The following is a 19,292-nucleotide window of genomic DNA, read 5'->3' as shown; positions in this document are numbered from 1 at the left end:
CCCCAGGGCTTGCTGTTGCCATGTGCTTGGCATTGGCCTGAGGAAGCACGGTGACTTCTCACCACCTCCAACCTCCCCGTTCAGTGTCTTGGGGAGAGGAGCCAGGTGACTGACCTGTCAGAGCAGCCTGCCATCAGCCAAGCCCTCTCCATCGTGCACGGATACACAGATGCTCTCCCTTCCACTCCAAGTACTATCAAGAAAAAAGAAGATACTCAGCAACGTTTGCGCTTTTGATCTCCTTAAAATCCCTTCAGCATCCCCTCTTACAAAGTCTCATCCAGCAAGGACAACAAAGGTGCTCCAGAGAAAATTACTTTATTTTCTTTCTTCTTCAGAAACACTTCTCATAGTCTAAGAAATGAGGTTCTTTTTTAAAAAAGAATCACAATCTCAGGAACAGTCCTATCCACAGTGCTGCCACAGGGCATCGCAGGCTTACGGACCTCACTGTTAAGGAGGGAGCGTTGTGAACATCTCCGATCCGTGCTCCTGGAATTCAGCAGAGCAAAACCACTCGGGCATGACTGTGTTTCTCTTCCCACCAGCAGCTGACACCTCTGGGTCTAAACGAAAGCTCTTTCTGCAGCTGGTTCGGTCAGGTTCCTCGGCCAAAGGGCTTCAGCTGGAGCAGGTCAAGCCACCACGAGGCAATGGGGGAGCCCGGTTGTCCGCTGCCTGCGCACTCCAAAAGGCTGGCTGGGCACGTGCCTCGGGGCTACCAAAGGGTGGAAGCCCCGGGCAGAGGTGGGGGAGGCTAGCCGGGAAGGGGGAGCGTCGCAGCCCAGTTCAGCCATTCGGCACCCGCAGGCAGAGCCGGACAGCGGGGTCTGCCGGGTGTTTGCACGCCGAGCCCCGGCAACTCGTCGGGACTGCAGCCGGCGCGGAGGTTGCACAAACAGAAAGGGAAAGGCTTTCCTCAGGTGAAAGTGGGGATTTCCCCAACAGAAAACAACCCCCCTCCCTCTCATTGAAAAGCAATTTTCCAGCCAGGCTGCGGTACCTCCAAACAGAGTGCCAGGCACAGCCCAGGGTCGCCGAGAGCAACGCCCGGGGACGTGTCACTGGACTAGATGTCACCTCTCTAGACTAGAGTTGGTTTCTTGACCCAAGAGACCTCCAACAGGTCCGGTTTTCATTTCCATCAGATTCCCACCTCCACCCAAACCAGCAGCGACGCTGGCGACTTGCCCACGTGGAGCGAAGGAAGCTGCTGTCTAATGCTGCCGGCTCCCCGCAGCACCATCATCATCCTCACCATCAGCAGGACACTGGACACACACGGGGCTTTTAAGAATTATCTGTGTTGTTTAGGGCTGCCGGGGGAGTGGGATAAAACTACTTGGGAAATATTCACTGCCAAACCCATGAAGTTGGAAAACATTTGGAGAGATATCAGAAGTCGCAGACGACATTAAGAGCGGTGCCGTTACTTCTACTTTTCCCAAGCTTCAGCTTCTCGGGATTGGGGTCTTTATAGGAATTGGCACCAGTGTTTAAAATACATAAATCTTTGTTACTGTCTGTACAATGATACTTCCACCAGGCTTTTAGATCCACATCCTTCCGCAGTCCTACCTGCACAGATCCAACCAGCCTGTGGCATTGAAGTCCCCTTGGCGCTTATCCGTATGGACACGGAACGTTTTGCTGCCGAGCTGGGTGCCAGCACGTGCCCTGCTCTCCTTGCAGCAGGGCACAGAAATCCAACTCCCAACGCTCTCCGCTGCGGAGACTCCAACTGCTGCCTCCCGCCTCCTGCTGCCACTTAGGATAAATCGCTGGCACGCACCATTTGTGATTTATCTTGAGATAGAGAGCGTTATAAACATTTTCATCCAAGAAGCTCTAAAAACAGGAGGGAAGGGTTAAATAAAGGCTTTACCCTCCTTCTTAATATCAAACGTCAGAAAAATCTAGGTGAATTGATTGGCGTTAGCCTAGAAACGGAGACCAAAACTCAGCAGCCAGCCCAGAGTTCGGCAAGCCCCAACCTGACCTCAGCACCCAGAGATGTCTCTCGCTTTGTTCTTCCGCTGGTATCTTACATCCAAGGGATCGAATCCCCTTTCTCTGGACCCAAACAGCGCCCAGCGAGGAGTTTTGGCTGCATAATCAGCTGCTGTGAATGTCTTGGCCCCGCCGCTCCTCTCGTGCTCTCGCACCAGCTCCTGGAAGCGGCCGTAGTTGATCCAGGTGCACCACTCGCCGTCCACCTTGAACTGGAGGGAGAAGACACGTGTTACCAAGGCAGGGAGCAATGGGAAGCACCAAATACCACGTGTACGTCACAAGTTAGGTGCACGTTAAATTGGTCGCTCAGCTGCAGTCTTTTTTAATTTTCTGGCCACATTAAGGTCCAGGGTGAGGCCTTCCAGAAACTAAGGCAGAGTAGCTGCTTTAACAGGAGAAAAAAAGTCAGGTGGACAACTATCCAGATCTTACTGTTTCTGAGCCACGTTTCCCCCCCGAGGTTTGGCAACACACACAGACACAGGATGGCCATTCTTCTTAAGGCATTAATCATTTCCCATCAGATAATCTCCGTGAGGGTTTGACTGTTGGGTCGTTTGCTGGACCCTCCAAAGGACGGGATCCTACCACCAGTTCAGCCCCACTTTGCCAGAAGGAACACTTCCACGGTGCGTCCCAAAGCCTTCCCAGGTGTCACATATACCTGAAAGACCTTGGTTTGGGGAACTGGAAGAGCCCTGGAGAAAACATGTACATTTGAGAGCGATGCCCAGGTACCCCTCGACGACGGGACCTTTCCAAGGTCAACCAAAGCTCCTCTCCGGAGTGTGTGACACCAGCTCCAGGGCAGCCACCGCCTGGCAAAACGCTACGGGAGCAACACCAGAGCCGTGTGCTTTGGTGACTGGGATGGATTCGGGTGATTCTTGAAAGGGGCAAAAGAGTTGTGCTCTGGAATGGGGGAAGATAAAAAGCTTTAGTGACATGAATCCTCTTTCCGTGTGAAAATTTTAAGAATTGCTTATTTTGACAAGCTGAAGCTGCATTTGTCTAGCAGACCTGCTCTGCTAATTTAGCAACAGCCTTGACTGAATCCTCAATTAGGATTTATCTGAGCTAAGAGCTTATTACGCACTTCATCCAAAAAAAAAAAAAAAAGAAAAAAAAAGAGGGAAAACAGACTGACTCCCTGTTTTTTTCAGAAACCTGATGTCTATGCATTTAAAATGGCACTTGACTTTCCGCCCAAGAGCTAAAAGCTTTTTTGGTCGGCAAAACTGCTGACACGGGCAAAATTTTGCAATCAAACACTGCTAGTGCTAATCTATTGCTGCCTGCGTAATTACAGCGAATTCTTGCAGGAGTCATCCTCTGCACGGAGCGGAGACGGGAGACTGCAGAGTCATAACAGCGGGGAACGAGTCTCTCGATAAATAAACTCGCCCAAGGCTCATTCTTCATACGCTCCCGCGGAGGCCACGTTCCACCCAGGTGACACGTCCCCTCCGGTGTACGTGGCCGCAAGTAAAGCGACAGCGGGGGAGGGAAGGCGCTGCCTGTAAAGCAGCAGGTCCCAAACAGGCTCCAGGCTCAGGAGACCTGAACTTCCCTCCCAACGCGTGGGGAGGTGCTGGGTGACAACTTCATACCGTGCATAAGACTCCCTGCCCCTCCAAGCTTGATTGACTAACACTCATCAGCAAATTCACACACTAATTAAGGGCAAAAAAACCCGCCCCTCAACCCACAGGCTCTAGCAAAGCCTTTACTGGAGAGCTGTTTAGCACACAAGGAGTTGCCAGGCTTGTTCCCACGATGGGTAGGGAGCACTTCTGACATGTCAAAAGGGTCCCTAGACAGACTTGAGGCCGACTAAGAGAAACCAAGCGCCATAAAGAACACAAAGCTTCCGAGACTTGAACCTGACTTGAATGGGTAATTCGGTAAAGCCCGTTTCCTTGAAAACCAGCGGTTTGCTCTAATCTCAGGAGGAAAGGGGGAGCTTGCAACCAGCCGGTGACCCTGGGGTCAAGAGAGTGGCTCAGCAAGAACACCAAAGCCCCAGGAGATACTGGTGCCACCCAGGCCAGCTGAAACGAGGACCACAGCCACCACCCCAACCCAACACCAACGCAGAGATCTGCTTTTCCAGAATCTTAAAGCTGGAAATGGCACGAAAACAGCGTACTATTACCTGCAGGAGATACTGAGAACTATTTCTAGGCTATTTCTAGAAGAAGGCCTGCTCAGACTATTGCTCTGCCGAGCCAGTCAATGGTAACGCAGCTGCCCTCGCTCCCAGTTGAACTGGCAATGGGTGGGTAAAAGAACCAGCATCCTATGAACGGGCTGGCGCCAGTGCTGGTGCTGTCATCACCCGCAGCAGCCTGAGCACCCGTATGACACTGTCACTGCCCAGCCGAGGGCAGAGGTGATCTCTGATAGAGGGATGAGAGTTTGACATGAGCTTCTGGGACACAATTAGATGGTTTCTCTCTTTTTAGAAGCAAACTATTGTTTTTCCCCTCCGTATCATGGCTGTTTCTCACCACATCAGCTGTCTGTCCATGGAGTTAATGGCCTTCGGTGAGGCTAGCGGCAGAAGGGGATAAAACCGAAGATCTCCCAACACCAGTCCCAAGAAGTCCCCATCGCCCAGAGTCAGGCAGCAAAGCTTTCAGAGGCCACCGGAGGAAGGGCCCAGCGGAGTGAGGGAGGTCTCAGCGTGCCCAGACCCACCGGCTGCCGGGATGCGCTCCTGAGCAAGGTGGGATGCCGAGAGGTGGCTTGGAGAGTGGCAGGAAGGGACCTCTGTCCTCTCCTCCCCTCATCGCTCGCTCCCCGGAGCATAAAGCCTGTGCTTTCCCGGGGACAAACCCACTCCCTTGCTGGAGCTGCGGTTCCATCACACCAAGCTGATGGCTGGACCCCCACCAGCTGCGTGACGGAGCGTGATGGATCTGCGTGAGCCCCAGCAGATCTCACAGGGGGTGGACCTTTCCTTGGTGTGTGAGGTGGCGGCTGGAAGCAGCCGAGCCAACCCCTCCCCCCAGGCCCGCACAAACCACTTGCGTTGCTGTGTGTCCTGAGCTTTGGCTGGATCAAAGTGATATTTTTAAAGCTATTTAATTTTGACTCCACCTGAGCATGCAGCTCCGGACACAAGGGAGCTATTAAGGCCGGGAGCCGTCTGCTGCAGACGAAGGTGACGCTACTGTTGCCAGCAGAACAACCAAACGAAGGCTGTCTGGGATTCATTACAAAAGCAGATTAAATAATATTAAATATTTTTAGTGCTGCAATAGCACAGCTATAAAACATGAAGGAATGGGAGCAATCCTTTAAGTGTGTCATGGAAAGCAATTACTTCTGGTGAGGAATGAAAACCAGACAAACATGGGGTGGGGGAGAACAGCCTCAATGGCCCACAAGATTTACAGATCAGATTTTAACACTTTTGTGATTATTCCATAGATAACAAAAGATTTAAGACTCCAAATAGTTTCACAGCATCCATATAACAAGCGAGCCAACGCTGAACATCAGTGTTATTTCAGACTGATGCGGTCAGGTTTTTTATTGAATTTTTCACTACCTGGTTAAGTCTTTTAAGGTGATAAATACATCGGCAAAAGACAAACAGCTGAAACCCTTCCCTTGTTTGTTTTTATTTCAAGCTAGCATCATAAAAAACAAGTAATAAAGCTCCTTCAGCCGGCTCTGAAGCCAGGCTGTGTTGTCTGGAAAGGCAAAATCCTCCTCCCGAGGGCTTTGCTCGACCACGAGATGACCCGGGAGCCAGCCCCCGCCTTCTCCTCACAGCTCCGCTCCCAGGGTCCCCGAGCAACGGTCCCCATGGTCCCACCACCCACGGCCTCCTGCGGACGCAGTACGGGGGCACAGCAATGTAAAACTTCCCTGGTTTTTGCAGATCTGCCCCGAGCAGATGTTAATGCCGGGAAAATTTTTTCAGAAAAGGGCCTGGGGGTTCTAATTGACAAGCGGCTGAACATGAGCCAGCAGTGTGCCCAGGTGGCCAAGAAAGCCAATGGCACCCTGGCTTGTATCAGAAACAGCGTGACCAGCAGTGACTGTCCCCCTGTGCTCAGCACTGGTGAGGCCACACCTTGAGTATTGTGTCCAGTTTTGGGCACCTCAATGCGAGAGAGATATCGAGGCACTGGAGCGAGCGTAGAGGAGGGCAACGAAGCTGGTGAAGGGCCTGCAGAATAAATCTTATGAGGAGCGACTGAAGGAGCTGGGACTGTTTAGTTTGAGGAAGAGGAGGCTGAGGAGAGACCTCATCACTCTCTACAACTACTTGAAAGGACGTTGTCGAGAGGTTGGGACTGGTCTCTTCTCACAGGTAATTAGTGATAGAACAAGAGGGAATGGCTTCAAGCTGCAACAGGGTAGGTTTAGGCTGGACATTAGGAAAAAATTCTTCACCGAGAGAGTGGTCAGACCCTGGAACAGGCTGCCCAGGGAGGTGGTGGAGTCACCATCCCTGAATGTGTTTACAAGTCGTTTAGACGTGGTGTTGGGGGATATGGTGTAGGGGAGAACTTTGTAGAGTGGGGTTGATGGTTGGACTCGATGATCCCAAGGGTCTTTTCCAACCTGAATGATTCTATGGTTCTATGAAAACAAGAGGCAAAGGAAACGACGAGGGGGAACTCATAATGGCCTTCAAGCCCAGAAAAGTACATCGAGGGATGCCACTGGGCCACCCCATCACCAAGGGCATTTGTCAAAGGGTTACAGAGCCAGACAGGAATGGCGCGGCTGGAGTGGTCGGGGTCCAGGGGAGCCCCGGGGCAATGGGGTACAAGGATGGAGCTGCCTGCGGGGGGTTGTGCCCATGGACACGGGCAGTCCCTCAAACACTCTATAACAAAATTAATACACGTACAGCAAAGACAATCAGGAGCCAGGGCTAAAACGATGGGAGCATCAACAGAGCATGGCTAACACCCTTCTTTTCTCTTATCACTCACAGGAGCGGCTACGAACAGGAAATTTCTTTAAATTATCCCTTGCAATAAGTTTACAGCTGCTCCGACTGCAGAGAGAAGCTTCTTGCTACAGAAACCCATCAACATTCATGAAGGAGAAGAGCCACAACACTACGTATTTCTTTTCCTCTCAACCTATTTGCATAAGCGATTTTTTGGGGGGGCGGTAAAAACATATGCATATATTGAGGACAATATAGTAGTACGATTTACTACATTCCTCCAGACATGCATAATTGCCGAGAAATAAACACTGGGTTTATATCTGAAGGGATGAAATACAGAAGAGAGGCAGAGATGGCGACACATGAAACGCTACCACCGAAACATGGAAGTCAGCCAAAAATCAATTAAGTTTGTTCTAACAAGGGTAATGTTATATTTTCTTCACATAAAAACACACTGAAATGAGGAGGCTCCTCTTCACCCATTCACTCTGCTCTGTCTCTCCAAAAAAAAAATTTAAATTAACGTATCTTCAGGAAAGGACTCAATAGTGTGGGCAGCATAAGAGAATAAAGAAGAGCGATGCCGCAAAGCCTGCCGCACTTCCTCCTTGCAGAGCAAACCCCAGGCTGGAAGAACAGAGTCCGTCCCCGATGGGGAGAGCACCCCCGGGAATGCTCCCTCCGCTGGGCCGTGCTGCCCCACGCCGTCCCCACGGCGCCCAGGGAGAAGCAAGCGGAGCTTCAGGTCCTGCAGCAGCTGCTCTTTTAGTGCTTGAGGTTGGGAAGATTTAGGAGTCCAACAAATGGATTCTTGCCCCGGCAGATGGTCAGGGTCTAACGGTTAAATACAGCAGTTTTATGCAGAGTTTTAAAGACCACACACACACACAAATAAATCAATCGGGGGTAACAGGGGAACCAGCGCGTGCTTCAGTGGCGGGGAGGCACAGAAGCTGGCGTGCGTGGAACAGGAGGGCAGGGAGATCCCGCTGCTCCTCTGATGGCGCTTCTAGTCACGATTTCCAGCTTTTTAAAACCCCGTTTTGCCAAATGTTTCAGTCGACACTTATTTTGGTTTGCACACAGGGTGCGACATTAAAAGAACATTTTGCAAAAGCAAGTCTCAGCAACTCAGCTTTTACAAGGCCAGCAAGTCCGATGCTTCCCATCCCGAAAAACAAATTAAACCCAAGTGCCACCTCTGCTCTTTGACATTCAGAAATTATCAAGTTTTCTCCCTGCCGGAGCGTTACAATCCCAGCCAAGCGACACCAGCTGGGAGCTCGCGCAGGGGCTCTGTGCTGCCGGGCGCCCCCATGCCCGGCTCCTCTCCCAGCGGAGCCACCAGATCCAGCACCATCTGCACAGCCCCGTCCTGGCTGCCACCCCCAAACCAACCCCAACCCCACCCCCACACCACCCCCAAATCACCCCCAAACCACCCTCAAGCCCACCCCAACCCACCCCCACGCTGCTGCCCGCGCCTTTAGTGACCAGGGCTGCAAGACGCATTCGGTGTTGCAGGCTCTGCTTTCCAAAAAAATATAAAAAAAATAAAAATAACAAAATCATTTCACGTACAAAGATTTTTTTTTTTTTTTTTTTTTTTTAAGGGAAGCAATGCAATCGGAGCCTGCAAACATGACAGTCCCTGCACTGCCTGAGCAGTTAAACGCACCGAGGAATTTACAAAACCCCCACTACGACACTGCATTTATATTCTTTCCTGAGAAAACCTATCTTTGAATTATCTTTGGAGAAGCAGGCAGGATATCCTCAATATGTTTTCCAGTGGCTTTCCTTGAGATACTTTCTTTGCCGAGCTTAAATATATTCTTTTGCTATGAAGGAAAAGCATTGTTCGGGCGGAGATGGAGTGTGGCTTTGCACACAAGTCTCAGGCAGATGTATTTATTTTTCATTCCACGCTTACATATCTACGGTCCCGAGAATCAAAAACTTGTTTTCAAGCACCCTGCAGCCTCCTGCCAGCCGTGCAGCCGGTGCATCCCAGGCTGAGTGAGCTCATGGGGTGACTGAAGACACTCGTCCCCACATGGCTTGTATTAAGAGTATTTTGAGAAAAAAGAATCCACGGCACAATCCGCTCTTCTCCTTAGCACCCCCGGCAGCAGCTGGAACAATTCAGCAGCATCGAAAGACTGCAAGTTTCATTCAAATGTCTCAGAATACAAAAATCAATCCTTCCCAGCTACTTTTTACCCTGGCCACGCGGCTGGGCAGGAGCCCAACACCCATCATCCCGTTTATTTCCTCTTACATTTCCATTGTCACCAAAGAGACTGGGGGACGCTTTAGAGACCCCAGGTCTGTTGCAGCGTATCGGCCCTGAAGGAAGAGCCCAAAGCCCGCAGAGAACCGCTCTGTGAAGCGCATCCATGTAGTCGGGGGGTAACGTACGCCGCTGGATTTTCTACACGGGCCACGAGCTGCCGCGACGGTGCGGCTGGGCTCCCCCAGGCAGCAGGAGTTCAAATATCACGGCAGCCGATGCCCCACGAGAAGCCACATGGGTAAGTTTATCCCGCTCTGACTTGTGAGTCCGTACCTTTACCATCCCCCTTCCGAAAATAAAATCACCTCTTCCCACGGGCACTTGGCTTCGAAACGTTTAAGACCGCTGGTGCCCACAACAGGAGACAGCTGAGCCGAGGGTAATGCCACGGCAAATGTGTTATTTGGGAATTAGTCACCGCTCCAGATTTGCAACACAGCAGCTTTCAGCTACTGGTTTTCTACCACTGGCCTCCACCATCAGCCGCTTCTCTGAGCCCAACATCAAAAAGGCAGCTGGAAAAAGGATCTTGATAGCTCCAATCTGGAGCTCCTTGATTTAAATTTGGAGACAGCCCATCACTGCAATAAACAAAACAGCTTTTACACTTTCCCACAGATTATTAAAACAGACCATCTATAACGGGAGTGCAAAGCACTGACATTACGCAATTGCTATGACTATTTTCGCCACCTGCCAGTATAAAGCGCTCCAAGTCAAACAAATAATTCATTGAATTATTACACACAGTTTCTCGTCTAATTAAGGCTCACAATGATTTAAGGCTCCCTTTGTTCAACGGTGGAAGCAACTGAACTGGAGTCACTCAGGAAAAGAAGAAATATCGTAGATTAATTTATCTTACCAGGATCATACTGCTTGTTAAAAAGCTAAAAAACTTTTCTTTTTAATTACCAGTTGTAACCTCAGGCTTTAGGGGGAAGAAATGAAGATTAAGCTGGTTATTAAGTTACAAATGCGTGCAACACAAGGTAATTATCAGTGACACAGGACACGGGGCACGCAGAAGCCGGAGTCTCACCACATCCCATGGCCGTGGGGCTGAACAAAAATCTGCAGAGGGTCACCGAGCCCTGGGGATAACCGAGCTCTAAACCCCTCGGCAACTTTGCAGGCAGTATCTCTGCCCAGTTAACAGTCCCAAAAGTTTCCATCATTTTAGACGGAAACAAAAAATAGCCCTGCAATTACATATTCAGTGCTTAAATAAACGCTCATTAGCAATCAGACACGTTAAAGTAAATGAAACACCTTCTAAAGCCGGCAACTAGAATGCCTGGAAATGGGATCTGCTCTCATGTTTTCCAGGAGTGAAATAAAAAGGCGGCACGGAAGCCAGGCTGCCCCGTGCCAGGCGCTGCTGGGCGACCAGCGCTGTGCGGCCCATGGCACCGCTCCTCCGCAGCTCGTTACCTTCTCATCATCACATCCCGTCTTGCGCGAGTTGTTCTGAAGAAAAGATTCATTATTGCCGATTTTATTTTAGTTGTTTTTTCAATCCTTACCCGCTGCAGAGCAGAACATCTCGTCTGCCAATTAAACCAGGGCTACATCCAGACAGTTTTAATTCCGATGGATGAAAAATGGATTACTTTAGCACCACTGTGATCTGCTTTTAATAACTAACGGATCAAGCACAGCAGAGCCACCTTCCTATTTGGAAGGAGACAATGGAAAAGAAAAACTAAAACCCTTCAAGAAACATAACATCTCATGCTGACGACGGCACTGGGTCTGTTCTTTGGCGACTGAGACACCTCACGCTCAGCTGGGGGTGACCCCGGCCCCCGCGTCTGCTGCAGACACGGGGACATTGCACCTTTTTGGTGACCTTCTGACACGAAGCAGCAACCCAAGTTTATTTTCCCCGTCATGCTGCAACACTGTCGCAGGTACGGGGTAACTCTTGACGGATGAACAAGCGGAGACCGTGGTCCAAATTCTGGACGCGGGATGCTGGGCCGCAAGGACAGCTTACGCTCTCCACGAGATTTGCGAGGCAGGAAGGAAATAAAACGTGATGGACTATTTTTCTCTAATATAACCCTTGTTCGTCGATCTGCAGCTGGTAGTTAAGTGCTTCCTTTTCCTCCCTAAATATAGATGAAACGCTCAGCATGGAACAACTTCAGCGCCTTTCACCCAACCTCTCAAGCCTTCTGCAAGCACAGCCAGGACGCACGTGAAGCCTTCACAGCCCCCCCAAACCCCCACGGTGCAGAGACGGGCGATGCTGGAAAACCCAGAGGGAAGAAAAAGGCCAATTCCCTCTTCGCTGGGAAGATTTCTTGGCTGATGGAGAGCAATGAGCACTTTTGACCAGGGCTGCTATCCCCCTCCAACTCATTTCAGTTCCAACACCCCATGACCCCGCCTGGGTGGTACCTGCGTACGCTCAGCCCCACATTTTGGCTATGGGAAATGGAATGATTACAGGGACCTTCCTCAAAACAGTCGCTTTGGGTCATTTTGTGGATGCCAGGTTCAGCCTGCCGCATCGGAAAACACAACACTAACCCAGACCACAGCCACCAGGGAAATACTCCAACTGGTGAGACCGGGGAAGTCCGGGGCGCAGGACTGCAGCTACACCAGTGGGGAACATCTAGATCCAGGGTACAGACTCGCATCGGCTTGTGGAAGTCAGGCGTATCCATTTGTTAAGGCAAAAAAGGATAATGAGAGCCACTTTGCTAAGCTCACTGGCCATTCATTTCACCTTCTTAACTGAGATCTCCAGAGAGAGCAAAAAGGGCCGGGATTTGAGGACTATTCCCTGTGCTATGCATGGCTCATTGACATGGAAATCAATCCCGGCATCCCAGGGATGAGGCAGGGATGCTCACACTAGGACCAGACCAAGCAGCAGCACGCGATACAAATTGCACTAACGGGAAACTCACGACTGGAAAGCAAGAGGGAGAACGCGGTTGGAAAACATCCCACTTGGGAAAGCGAGGTAGATATTTAAATGAAGGTAGTAGGAGATAATTGGCAGGCAAGCATTCCGACACAACCGAGTGGGTGGTAAATACACGTGTGAAGCAAATTCAACAAAGCGGGGCAGAGGGTTTTATTCTAGAAATTACCAAGATGCTACCTTTCATTCAAAAAAAACCCTTTGCTGCAAGGCAGCTGCCGCACCTTCCCCCTTCTTAGGCCCTTGTTACGGTCGTCTCGAGGCTGCATTTATCGTTACAACCCAGGAAAAGCAGCCGCCTAAGGTCTCTCTCTGAAAAAGGTTACTTGAATTAACTGTTGAATTATAAAGTTGCTGCTGTCTCAATATCTCAGCCAATTAGTTCAAAAGCACTGTAATAAATTGGATTTTTCTGCACCATGGTGTTTATAGGATTTGCTACAAAGCAAATATAATTGCTCAAGAATTTTGTACTATTGCTAAAAGAATCAAAGAGGATGGAGCCAAAACACACCGGGCACCTCTTAAGGAGAGATGGAAACCAGCAGGTGAGGGGACTGGAAAGCTGGGAGAGGGGTGCAGAAGAGACAGGGACGGGGAGCTCCTCCAGCCCAAGGGAGGGCTGCCTGTGCCTGCTTCTCCTCCAGGCTTAAGTAGCCAATAACCAGCCAAACCCAAGAAAAAGTGGAAATCACAGAATCACAGAATGGTGGGGGTGGGAAGGGACCTCTGGAGATCATCCGGTCCAACCCCCTGCCAGATCAGGGTCACCCAGAGCAGGTGGCACAGGAACGCCTCCAGGCGGGGTTGGAATGTCTCCAGAGACGGAGACTCCACCACCTCTCTGGGCAGCCTGTGCCAGGGCTCTGACACCCTCACAGCAAAGAAGTTCCTCCTCATGGTTAGGTGGAACTTCCTATGCTCAAGTTTGTGCCCGTTACCTCTTGTCCTGTCCCTGGGCACCACTGAAAAGAGCCTGGCCCCATCCTCCTGACACCCACCCTTTCAGTATTTATAAGCGTTGATAATGTCCCCCCTCAGCCGTCTTTTTTCCAGACTGAAGAGACCCAAATCCCTCCATAAGACGGAGGGAAGCCTTTCTCCATAAGAGAGGTGTTCCAGTCCCCTCAGCATCTTGGTAGCCCTTTGCTGTCCCCTCTCCAGCAGTTCCCTGTCCTTCTTGAACTGGGGAGCCAGTATACCAGAAATACCAGTAACCAGTGGTTTTTCAGGTCATGGTGAGTGGGGCGCAGGCGTTCTCCGCATTATTTTTAAAGGCTCTGTGAAGGGTAACTGGAAAACAAACATTTTGCTGCAAGGCTTAAGCCTATGAGACTTTTTGACGCTGCCCTTGAATAGTGGAGGAGTGCCTGATCCAAAGCTCTCCGAGGCGAAGCGCATCTCCTTGCCCAACACCCACCTGTCATGGCAGACGCTCAGACACCCAGAACCACTTCTGGTCGTCAGGAATGAAAAAAAAAACAAAACAAAAAAACCCCAACAAAACAAGGGGTGTGTGTGTGTGGGAAGAGACTTGGAACCCCAACGGGAGATTTTCAAGATACCAAAGTACCCCAAAATACGGCAGTTCCTATCCCTGTATCGCCTCTTGATTTCCCAAGAGAATAAAATAACACCGCACGTACAAACTGCAGTTTCCTCTACCTAAAATCCCTTTTTCTACTTAAAACCCTGGCCTGAAGAGGCTTCAGAGCCTATGTCCTATTATTCATCAAGTGAACAGGTGCCAATCAGCGATTCTCCATAAATCAAGGAGCAGCGGCGACAAGCAAGACGTGTTATTTCTCTGACGTATCCAGACTTTTCATACAGGCTGGGATTTCAATGCTGGCGCTTAAAATTATTAATTTTAACCACTTTTTGAACACCTTAAAACTCAGACCTAGCCGAACACAATGAAATAAACCACTTTTCTTAATGATCTTTATTACCGCCTGCCTGCAAGTCCTTAACTTTTTAAAGATACCTTTGATTTTGCAATTACTCGCTCCGGTTTGATTGTTCCCAGAGCACAGGTTTTTCTGCAAAATAACGTACACTGACAAATTTTATTCTCCGCTGGAGCCTGAAATTCAGAATTAAATGTAATAGAAATAAATTTATTTTTTATTACCTATTTTAGTACCGAGTATAGATTGTTTCCAAAAGACGCCCTCTTCTAATGGCTTTGGAAAGCAAAGCAGCTGTTGAATTCCTCCCGGGCCGGTATCAATCTATTCTTGTTACTAACAGTGTTACTAAAATTACACATCAATAAGTTAGGTAGCAATCTGTTTCTTTTCCTTCCCGGGGCCCTTCACTTTAGAACGGAAAAAGAATATTTTGCACTCAAGGATTTGCTCGGGCCCCGTTGCCAGTGGCAATGGCCGAGATTGAGACCGTAAATAAAGCAAAGTTTAAGGTGAGTTAAATGAAAATAGTGCCAGGTATCCCGCTTCCCTCTGCTCCTGTAAAACTGCCAATGGCAAAAGGGCGCAACGCTTTTGTAACCGCGCAAAAGTTTTCGACGATGAGTTTCTAATCACTGTCAAACGTGGATTTAAAAGCATTTCTGATCTTTCGATTTTAACCGGTTGTTCCCTGTGTGGCCGGGAAGCACCTCGCACGGGAAGCCCCAGCTCCCGTTGAAGCGACGGCCGCGAGAGCGCTTGTGACTTCAGCAAATAAAAACCAAGGATATGCAAAGAGCAAAATCATCACAATTAGCATAATAAGCAGCCGCTCCACCTGTTGCCTCGCTAGCACATTATTATACATTTTTATTATCTTTCTATTAAACTTTTCTGGAGCTCAGAAAGCCAAATTGTACTTGATATTTCTCATATCCCGCTTCCTTCAAAATTCATCATTTCTTTTGGGCACGACGATTGTATTTCAAATTGTGCTGATGGTATTTATGAAGGAACCCAAGTTTCAAACAAACCGTTTTACACACACGGAGGCTGCCGAGACACGCTTGGCCTGCGGAGCACTCCAACAGAGCGAGGGATGCCAGACTGGTGTCAGAAGGCAGCGCCACCACCTCTGCCCCATCGCTAGGATGGAGAATGCGTGTCATTGTTCCAGCTGCTCCGTTTGTCCCGCAAAACAGGACAGATGCAGAAAGGCAGCTCCAAGTCAAAAGGAAAGCATCCTCTGTTAACATCCACCTATCAACGTCTCTTGCCAAAATGATTTCTCCAAAGGAAGAAAAATACATTATTTCAACTCTGCTTGAAAGGAAGGTCTACAGTTTTGGTAGGTATCTCAAAGATCCAGAAGAGGAATACCACAACCCTGGCCTGTTCTGGTGTAACTTCCTTCCTGAGCTGTATATGCCACTGTAAGAGACGGACTGTAAATTCTCTGCCGGGGGGCAGGAGGCCCTCCAAGCCTTCAATGGAACGCCTCGAACGCTCGCAAGGAAATAAATATAATGCAGGCCTGGCCTTCAAAGAACTGATAAGGCTCACACTTTTGACACCTGAAGGTGTGGGAGAACCATCTTGTGAAGACAAGCTAGTTGTGCCACTCATGTGGTGAGCTTGCTAGTTCTCAGTTCTCAAGGCCTTTGTGTCCCATGAGTGACCTTTGCTTCATTATCTGCGAAATGCATATGAAAGCGCACACCCTGCATATGCTAATGAAGATTATAGAGCTCGTGCTAAACACGTATGACCATGGCACTCGTCTCTCCACCCAAATCATGCCACACCTCACCTGGGAGAAGGGAGACACCTGAGACGAGGCTGTCCTCCGCAAGGGAGATGGACCCTGCTAATTCAGCAAACATAAAAGGGGAAAATAAGTGCCCCTGAGGGGGAACAAAGAAGAAACAAAAGAAGAAGGTTGTGCCTGCGAAGATTCCTCCCAAGAAAGAAGACCATACCTGGGAAGATTTTTCCAAGAACTAAGAAGATTATGCCTGGGAAGATTCCCTGAAAAAGACGCTGGAACCAGGACCTCCGTTCTCTTTATCTCTGTCTTTTTTTTTCTCTATCCCTCAGTTCTCTTTTCTCTTAGAGTTAAGTAACGGTTAGAGTTGCCAAGTAACGACCTGAAGTACCGCTTGCCGTAAGTTGTCCTATACCTGTCGTTACGTAAACACAATGCATACCTCACCATTTGCCATAATTTGTTATATACCTAACCAATTATCGTGGACTCGTTAAGACCTATACTAACTGTTTTGGGCAGCTAATGAATGTTTCTATATGGACCTGGAGATTTATTTCACCTTAGTCCGCGCCGTTGCGAATTTACAAATCTGAAGTCACTTACCCCACTCCTTCCTGAGAGCGGCATGTGACAGCCGCTGAGACCCATCATGAAAAAACAGAAACAAGACAAAACCAGCTGAGCCGCCTCACCATGATTTGTTCTTGTCTTTCTCAAAAATGCAAAGCCCAGGAGATATTGCACTGAGCGCCTCCTGGAGCCTTTAAAAGCTTCTTGCCTGGATTGCCGCGGCAGTGCTGCGAGTTATCACCACCAACCGCAACCTGCAGTGACCTCAGTAACACACGTTTTTTTTTTTTTTTTCCCCAAAAAGCATCCGGCTAACTCTAGAGAGGACATGTGTTGGGACTAGGCAGTTGTGCAACACTTCCAAGGAGAAGATACAGTGCCTGGTCTCCGACCCTGGTGCAGTCTCACCTTCTTGTGAGCCATCAGGAGGCAGTTCGAGTGTTCGTGCTCACACGCGATCTCATAGTCGGGGACGAGGTCAGCCAGCTCCTGGACGAAGCGCACCACCTCCTCGTGCCAGGGGACGTTGGCCATGGTGAGGTTGCTGGCCGAGCTTTCGCCACAGTACGTCACGCCCTGAGAAGAAACATGGAAACAGTCACCATCAGCTTAACCCTTCCACGAGCTCAGGGCAGCGCCGGCACGTCAGCCCCAGCAAACCCCCGAGACGGTCTGGTTTGCTCCCGCTTCACACGGTATCTCACGGAAAGGCAACAAATTTGGAGAAGGCGTCCAAAATGGGCTCTCCCTCAGCGACACATCACCAAACCACTGTGTGCCCAGGCTTCCCCGGCAGTAAAGCACAGGTTAGTCTTTATCCTGAAAAAATGGCTTTAAAAACATTCAAACGGATGGTTCTCGTGCCCCTGAGCTACTAAGGGACCTTCGAGCAGGTCACTTTGCTTTGAAGCGTGATATGCCTGGAAGAAAGTCTTGCGAACAACCAATGCAATAAGTCAGCGTGACACTTCTAGAGATGACTGTCCTTCCAAGGTGGCTGTGATTTCTGCCACTGTCCTCCATTATCCATACAGATCTCGCTCCAGCCCCTTGTAAAAACCATCCTACGTGTCCTCCTCCCTAACTGTGCCTGCAGAACTCCCATACCTGCGGAACCTCCCTCAGCCATAGAGTGGTGTCTCTCCCTGCTTCTAGCTGTTCAATTTAACTCCAAGAGAATTAAACCCATCTATTTTAGCTGTAGACGATTGCTGTAACTGCACCATTTTGGCACCCAAGAAGAAGAGACGGCCCCTGCACTCCAAAACCCATTTTCTGGCTTCCCCGTGGTGCCCATGCCATGAGACACAGATAACCGTAACCTGGGGCACAAGGAATATCAGTAATATTGGAGATTTGGAGTAAAATGCTCACTTCTCTTCACATGATTGTTTGGATCTTGAGATCTCAAGGTTCTTCCCAACTACCGGTCATTTTATAGTAAAAAACCAGGATCCTCCCCATGTTGGTGGAAGAAATGCAAAGCATGATGCATCCATGCGCTGATGGGCTGGGCAGAGCCCCACCGGGCAGCAGCATCCAAACCCAGCACCGGCAGAGATGTGGCCCGCTAGGAGAAAGGCGTAGATGCAGATGCTGGCAAGGTAGCAGCAGCTTGAGCCTAGGGAAACAGATTTCTTTTAAATGCCTTTCCTCCCAAAGAAAAGGAGGGGAAAAAACAGTATCTGTCAGCGTGCAAATCATGCTTCCCTCCTGCACATGCACCAAGTGTGTGATTCTCGAGAGCCTTAAAAAAAATAAATAGCGCAAAACTGGAACAAAGCAGAGGATGTTTGTGAACCTTGAGGTCTTCTGAAGACAAAAGCTAATTTTAGGTTCAAAGCAGAGGGATGGAATTGCACTTTAAAGGTGGAGAAATGGTGAATTTGCACGGTCCAGTGCCACATCACCCATTCCCTTCTCCAAGGTCTTTGCTAAACCTTGGCGTTTGGCAAAGAGAAGCAACTCCACGGGGACGAAAGCATCTTCACTGGGGGCAAAACCAGAGTTCCCCCAGTGAAAACAGGGATGTTTTTCTGCAGTGGCCAAGCACCTAACCATCCTGAAGGAAGCCAGCAAGCGCGCACCTCTGGGAGAGAGGGACGTGTTCTTATCCTCTTTTTACAGCCTGGAAAAAAGGGAGACAAAGATTTGTACAGGGCCACGGGGGAAGCTGCGGGGGAGGAAGGACGGGAGGAAGGACAGCCACTCTGGACAGCATCGTGGCACTGCCAAAACCTCATCTGCTCCTCTCCAGCAGTACCGCTCCTCCGACTCCCAGTTAGCACAAGACTTCAAAAACCTGTAAGAAAATTCCAAGGCTAGAGGAAGGTGTTGCTTTGTTTTTCATCCTGTCGGTGGGAGCCAGAAGCACCTTGCTTGCAGTTTAGAGGTGACCACGGCGCAGACCACGAGAGCTGTTTTGCTGCTAGCCCTGCCCCAGCTGTGCCGCTACCTTCGGCGATTCAAGGTCCCGCTAAGACCCTCAACGCTGGTGTGAAAGGATGAACACGAAGCCTCAGGTGGCCAAGTGCTTCTAGAAAGCGGGTGGAGAACTCTGCTCAACCTCCTCACCTAGCTAAAGAAACACAAGTCACCAGCTTCCAGGATTCTTCTGCAATTCTCTGGCCTGGTGGGGGCAGCTCTGCCGGCCTCAGCTCTGCCGGCTGCTCGCCCAGTGCCCGCCATGGGGTTGAGGGGAGCATTTTAAGGAAGACATTGAGCACCTTCCTCCCTGCTTTTCCCTCCAGACCTCACCTGTGGGAGAAGACGGCTATAGTGACCGCTGGGCACTCAGTGATCCAGACCCTTGTTAAAAAAATAAAGAAATAGAGATGGGAGTCACTTGTCCAAACTCAAGATCCCCCCTG

At 49.7% G+C, this 19,292-nt stretch overlaps 1 protein-coding gene across 1 annotated transcript in view; it reads right to left on the bottom strand.

Moving 5' to 3' along the window:
* Window positions 1-299: 299 nt before the first annotated feature.
* The window catches only part of LOC128912415 (S-adenosyl-L-methionine-dependent tRNA 4-demethylwyosine synthase TYW1-like), a gene marked incomplete at its 5' end in the record, with an annotated part of 119,835 nt that continues 100,842 nt past the window's right edge, over window positions 300-19,292 (bottom strand). The window contains 2 exons of the mRNA XM_054208252.1: window positions 300-2,222; window positions 16,831-16,998. Of these exons, the coding sequence (XP_054064227.1) occupies window positions 2,001-2,222; window positions 16,831-16,998 (390 nt within the window). The remainder of the gene's footprint in view (window positions 2,223-16,830; window positions 16,999-19,292) is intronic.

This window comes from Rissa tridactyla, chromosome 7, assembly GCF_028500815.1.
Source record: "Rissa tridactyla isolate bRisTri1 chromosome 7, bRisTri1.patW.cur.20221130, whole genome shotgun sequence".
In the NCBI taxonomy this organism is placed as follows: domain Eukaryota; kingdom Metazoa; phylum Chordata; class Aves; order Charadriiformes; family Laridae; genus Rissa; species Rissa tridactyla.
This window is presented reverse-complemented; position numbering and strand designations above follow the sequence as displayed.